At 41.3% G+C, this 6,561-nt stretch overlaps 1 protein-coding gene across 3 annotated transcripts in view; it reads left to right on the plus strand.

Annotated features, from left to right (window-relative positions):
- Pik3r4 (phosphoinositide-3-kinase regulatory subunit 4) overlaps positions 1–6,561 on the plus strand; it is a 68,990-nt gene that overhangs the window by 54,003 nt on the left and 8,426 nt on the right. For all 3 annotated transcript variants that reach the window (XM_008825112.3, XM_008825110.3, XM_008825111.3), the window contains one exon: positions 2,517–2,728. In XM_008825112.3, the coding sequence (XP_008823334.1) occupies positions 2,517–2,728 (212 nt within the window). The remainder of the gene's footprint in view (positions 1–2,516; positions 2,729–6,561) is intronic.

Genomic DNA, 6,561 nt, shown 5'->3' on the forward strand with positions numbered 1-6,561 from the left:
TTTTATTAGTTTGTGTGTGTGATATATGTGGAGGCACATGTGCCCACAGTGCATAAGTAGAGGTCACAGAACAACTTTTAGGAGTTCGTTCTGCCCATGGATTCTGGTGACTGAACTCAGATTCAGGCTTGCTTAGCAAGCACTTTTATCTGCTGAGTCATCTTGGCAGCCTACATGGTATTCTCTAAGAATCTATAGTCTGCTGGGGGGAAAAGACAAATGACAGAGTGCACTATGATAATGTTCCATGTTACCTCGATGGCATGAGCCAACCTGGAGCGGACAGAGAAGACTGGAGATATGGCTTTGGTAAAGCACTTGCCTTGCAGGCCTACCTGAGCTCAGATCTCCAGAGTCCGCATTAAAAAGCCAGATGTGGGGGTTGGAGAGGTGGCTCAGCGGTTAAGAGCACTGGCTGTTCTTGCAGAAGACCTGGATTTGAATCCCAGCACCCACATGACAGCTAACAACTGTCCGTAATTCCAGTTCCAGGGGACCTGACAGCCTCTTCTGTCCTCCGCAGGCATTGCACGACATGGGTACACTTACCTACATGCAGGCAATACATGCATACACTTAAAAATAAAAATTAAAAAAATTAAAAAAAAAAGCCAGGTGTGTTTCTTTCCGTAACCCCTTGGGTATAGTCATTCCTTTCTTCAACTCTTTGTATTGCTTCAAGAATTCTCTGAAGGGCTGGTTTTGTGGACATGAATTCTTTCAGCCTATTTATGTTGTGGAAGATTTCACATTTTATTTATTTTGATTTTTTAAAAAAATCCTTCTGTATGGAAATAATAGAATTAGGATATAAATATATTGTTAACTGAGACAAAAGTCAGAAAATTATAGCCTATAGTGTGGTCCTTAAAATAGGAATGATTGAGGCTGGAGAGAGAACTCCGTAGTTAAGAGCACTGGCTGCTCTTACAGAGGGCCGGAGTTCAATTCCCAGCACCTACATGGTGGCTAACAACTGTTTATAACTCCAGTTTCAGGGGATCTGGCACCCTCCATGGGCATTGCATGACATGGGTGCACCCACCCACATGCAGGCAATACATTAATACACATAAAATAAAAAATAAGCCAAGCATGGTGGTGCAGGCCTTTAATTCCAGCACTCTGGAGGCAGAAGCAGGTGGATCTCTGTGAGTTCAAGGCCAACCTGGTCTACAATAGTGAATTCCAGGTCAGCCGGGCTAGAAGGAAACCCTGTCTCAAAAAATAAAATAAATAATAACCTATTTTTAAAAAGGAATGATTTTTGCATTCTTAAGAATAAAGAATATAGCCAGGTGTGGTGGTGCACCCCTTTAATCCTAGCCCTCAAGAGGTAGAGGCAGGCGATCTCTGTGAGTCTGAGCCCAGCGTGGTCTACAAAGTGAGTTTTGGGCCATCTGGGGCTACAGGGAAACCCTATCCCAGAAAATCTTAAAAAATAAAAAAATAAAGAATAGGCAGCAGAGTATATATATATAACTTACCAACTGACTTTTTAAAATCACCTTCTTTTTCTTCCCTCCTTCCCTTCCTTCCTCCTCTTCATTTTTGTGGTGCTGGGATCAAGCACATGTTCTCATGTATGCTAGGTGAGTGCTTTACTGCTGAGCTATATCCTCAGCCCTATGGTGCTCCTTTTAGTTTTAAGTGCCTCAGCTTGGGAAGAAAACCTGGCATAGGCATGCAGTGCAATGGTACTCTACAGTGTAAAGGAGTGGTCTTGGCAACAATATTGATGGAGTGTACATTTTGCTCATGAAAGAAGTTGGAGCCAAAAGCTTATCTGTTGCATATTTCCAATTGTTTGACATTCTGGAAGTATAAAATTATAGGGAAGGAACCAGATTGGTCTTTGTCCCAAGTTGAAGGGATGGATAGAGTTTGGCTATAAATGGGCTGCATAAGATAATTTGGAGATGCACAACAGTCCGTGTAACTCTGTGGTGGAAGATACATAGCTATGTATTTGTAATAATCCATTAAAGAGTATTCCATAAAAAAATGAGTTTTATTCATGTTACAAGGTTCATTTCTAAGTTTTGACAAAATGTTCTGGTTCTGTAAGATGGTGATAAGAAAACTGAGTAAAGGGTGTACAGAAACTCCTTACAGTTCTGCTGAGTCTGAAATGGTCTTTAAAAAAAAATCCCTCAGCTAGGGTCTCAATGGTTAAGAGTTCTAGCTACACTTCTGAAGGACCCAGGTTGGGTTCCCAGCACCCACATGGTGGCTAACAACCATCTACAATTCTAGTTTCAGGGGATCCAACACCCTCTTCCGACCTCTGTGCTCATTGCGTGCATGTGGTGCGCACTTACATACATGCAGGCAAAACACTCATGACCATAAAAAAGAAAGTAAAATAAATGCCTCACTTAATTAATTGTCCCATTGGGGTCACATAATTTTTACTTTTTGATCATCAGTAGGTTATAAATTCATTTCAAGTGGAAACCAGTGCTCTATTTTCAGTGCCCCGAAAAGTCTGTGCTTTAGCTTTTGTGTTTCTGCAGGATTCTGGATCAGAAGGAAGATGGCTGTGTGGTAGATATGCATCACTTTAACTCTGGGGCACAGTCCATTCTTGCCTATGCTACTGTGAATGGCTCTCTGGTTGGCTGGGACCTCAGGTCTTCAAGCGATGCATGGACATTAAAACATGACTTAAAGGCAGGTCTCATCACTTCCTTTGCTGTGGACATCCACCAGTGCTGGCTCTGCATAGGTAAGCCATCAGCTGGGTTTGTACTGCCAGTGCCTACAACTGTTGTAGAAAAGCTGGCTTTTCCTTTTTTCTTCACTGGTGATTCCCCCCTGCCCCCCCCCATCTCCTTTATTTTCATAACTACTATGTTACAATTTCGTACAATTTAGTTTTCATTACAAGGCATTTGTGGGCTTAGAAAGTAGCTTAGTGAGAGTGCTCGCCTAGTATCCCTAAGCCCTGGGTTCACTGTCTGGCACCACCCACACAGCTGGATAAAGGCTCGTTTGAGCAGGATGTGGTGGTGCGTCCTTGCAGCTCCAGTGTTTGGTAGGTAAAGGCAGGAAGGAGGATCAGTAGTTCAAGGGAAGCACAGCTACTGAGGGAGTTCAGGGCTAGCTTGTGGTACATGAGACCCTATCTCAAAACACCACAAACAAAACCATTCCTTGAAAGGGTGAAATCAGGATCATAAAGCATAGAACCATTTCCTTTTGTTCTCAAATGAACCCTCTGCTTTGCAATCACTAATTGCAGCCATTAAAGTTGCCAGTGTTCCCATATTCTATTGGGGAAGTAGCAGGCTTAAGGAAAACAGCATTTGAGCTTAGGCCAACAGTTTTAAATTCCAGTAACTTCAGGCAAGCTACTTAGCTGTAAGTCTCAGTATCTTCATCTTCTAACGGGACTAATTCCTTCAAGGGCTGCTTTGAAGAGTTAATGAGCTGACAGCATCTGTCCTGGGGCCTGTGGAAGAGCCAGACCATGCATTTTGCTTTGCCACACTGTCTCCTGTTCCCTGTTCCCCAAAGAGTGAAGAGGTGTACTCACTTTCTTCACATTTTTTTGTTGTTTTGGTTTTTAAAGTGTTTCTGAGTTCTAAAAGTTATATCTTCTAGTGTGACCCTTACCACAAACAGAATACAAGTAATTCTTCAGAAAATTGCCTTCTGTCAACCTTTAACAAATTTTCCTTTCTAAAAATTAGTTTTAATATTTTTACTTTTTGAGAATTTCATACACACATACAATGCATTTTGATTATATTCACTCCTCTTTCCCTAACTCTTCCCAGGCCTATCTTTCCTCCCAAATTCTTGTCCTTTTTTTTTTTTTTTTTTTTAAAAACCCACTGATTCAAATTTGTGCTGCTCATAGGGGAGACATCCACTGGAGCATGGTTGACCCACCAGGAGCCACACCCCTAAAGAAACAGACTCTTCTTCTCTAGTGGACACCAACTGTTAATAGCTTCTCAGGAGTGGGGGATTCCCAGCCCCTCCCCCTTCCATGATGGAATGTTGACTGGCTTATCTTAAGAGGTACTATTCAGGCAACCCACAGCTACTGTGAGTTCATGAGTATAGCATCCTGTTGTGTCCAGAAGACAGCGTTTCACCTTGGTACCTCCCTGACCCCTGGCTCTTAGGATTTGCACCCTTCTCCCATGATGTTCCCTGAACCTCAGGAGGAGAGGTTGTGATGATGTAGATATTCCATTTATGGCTGACAACTCATAGATACTTACTCTCTGAACTTTGACCAGTTTTGAGTTTCTGTGTTAGCTGCCATCTACCTCATAAAGAAGCTTCTCTGATGCTTCTCTGCACTAAACTATGGATATAGAGATGCAATATTAGAGGGCAGTTTGGTACTATGTCCACTTAACAAAATAATAGTAGAATAATAGTAGGTTCACCCCTGGGTCCTATGAGTTCCTTAGCCATGAGTTCCTGGTTAGGTTCACAGTAGAGGCATGCATTTCCTCCTGTGGAGTAGGCCTTAAATCCTGTCAGAAAGTGGTTGGTTATCTCCATAAACATTTGTGTCCCCATTGCACCCATGTGGCATGTCTTGCCAGGCTGGCTATTATTGTAGCTAATAAGGGTCACAACTGGGTTAGACTGTTGATGGCTTTTCTCTCCTAGCACTCTGCATAGCACCTTCTAGTACTATGGAAGCTAGCCAGCAAGGAGGAAACTTCCCAGTCACTACTAGCTTGATTTCTCATGTCCTATGAGCAAAGTGTGGTGTCTTCAGCAATAGGGTCTTTCCATCGATTCTGGTGGGCAGCCAAGCACAGTGACAGTAGCCTGTATTGTTTGGGGAGTCTCTCAGATACTCAACAATACAATGTACCTGACTCTGAGCTTTTATTGGCAAGCTATGGCTTCTGTGATGAGCATTATCCCCTATGTAGGGTAACAAACTCTTTTATTTGAAATGTGTGTGTGTACATATATATATATATATATATGAAACTTATAAAATAGGTTTCCATATGGCTTTTTCATGTTCTTAGTGTTAATTATCCTTCCCTACCCCCATTCTTTGTCCTACCCTCCCATCTTCCTCTCCACTTAAACCTCCCCATTATTTCCCTTTCCCCTTCATAACGCCTGTGTTCTATCTCTCTCTCTTAAGATCCCTGCCCCCATCCCTTTTTGGTTTCCTGGATTCTCAGGTACTCCAAGTTTAGCACACAGATCTGAAGATTTGACTCTAGTACCCACATGTGAGTGAGAATGAGAGCATGTGGTGTTTCTCCATCTGGATCTGGGCTATCTCACTCAGGGCTTTCTAGCTCCATCTGTTTACCTATAGATTTCATAATGTCTTATTTCTTTACAGCTGAATACAATCCATTGTATATAGTTACCACATTTTCATTATGCATTCATCAGCTGATGGACATCTAGACTGTTTCCATTTCCTAGCTGTTGTGACTAGAGCAGCAGTGAACATGGATGAGCAGGTGTTTCAGCAGGACAGGACATAGAGCCTTTTAGGTGTATGTCCACGAATGGTATAGTTGGGTCACATGGTACATCTATTTCCAGCTTTGCTCCTCCTTTTTAAAAGATTGTTTGTTTGTTTGTTTGTTTGTTTATTATTTATTTATTTATTTATCTGTATATATGTCACATAAGTGCAGATCCCTGTGGAGGCCAGAAGAGGGCATTAGATCGACTGGAACTGGAATTCCCAGCTGCCTAATATAGGTGCTGGGAACTGAACTCACATTCTTTGAAAGAGCAGAAGCATTCTTAACCGCTGAGCTATCTCTCCGCCCATTTCTAACTTTTTAAGGAACCTTTACACTGCTGACCATAGTGTCTGTACCGGTTTGCACTCCCACTAACAGTTAGCAAGGTTCCCCTTTCTCGCATCCTTGTCAGCATTTGTTGTCCTTTCCTTTACCCAATTTAAAACCACTCATCCAGCTTCTGCCGCACAGTCCAGAATGCCATAGACATGGAATCAATAGCATGCCTTTTTGTTTTTCACTAAGCAAAAAGTTTATGAGCCTTTTCCATTGTTTGTATGAGAGGAGTTTATTATTATTACTGAGTAATATTCCATTTTACAGACAAGTTGTGTGTCCATCCATTCTCTAGTTGATGGATGGTTGAGTTGTTTCTAGTTTGGGGCTTTTCTGAATAGATATACTGTGAACATTTGCAAATAGGTTTGTGTATAAGCATACATTCCCACTTTCTAGGTCACATACCCAGGAATGGAATTGTTGACTTTTAATTTTTAGTTTTAGTTGCAAATAATACTACTATGTATTTAGGAGATAGAGTGTGCTGCTTTGACATATGTTTATATTGTAGAATGATTTAACCAGGTAATTAGTAAATCTGTTTTCTCATATCTTGTGGTGAATGTATTAAAAAAACAGTACTTTTGAAATATACAATGCATTCTCGTTATAGTGACCATCCTGTACATCACTAAAGCTTATTCCTCTCTCCTGAGAAACTTATTACCTTTTGCCCATATCTCTCTCTTTCTCATCACTATTCTTCCCCTTTCCTTTATTTTAAAAAGTCACCCTTTTTAAATAATAA

This window comes from Nannospalax galili, unplaced genomic scaffold (assembly GCF_000622305.1).
Source record: "Nannospalax galili isolate Female #2095 unplaced genomic scaffold, S.galili_v1.0 scaffold369, whole genome shotgun sequence".
NCBI lineage: Eukaryota > Metazoa > Chordata > Mammalia > Rodentia > Spalacidae > Nannospalax > Nannospalax galili.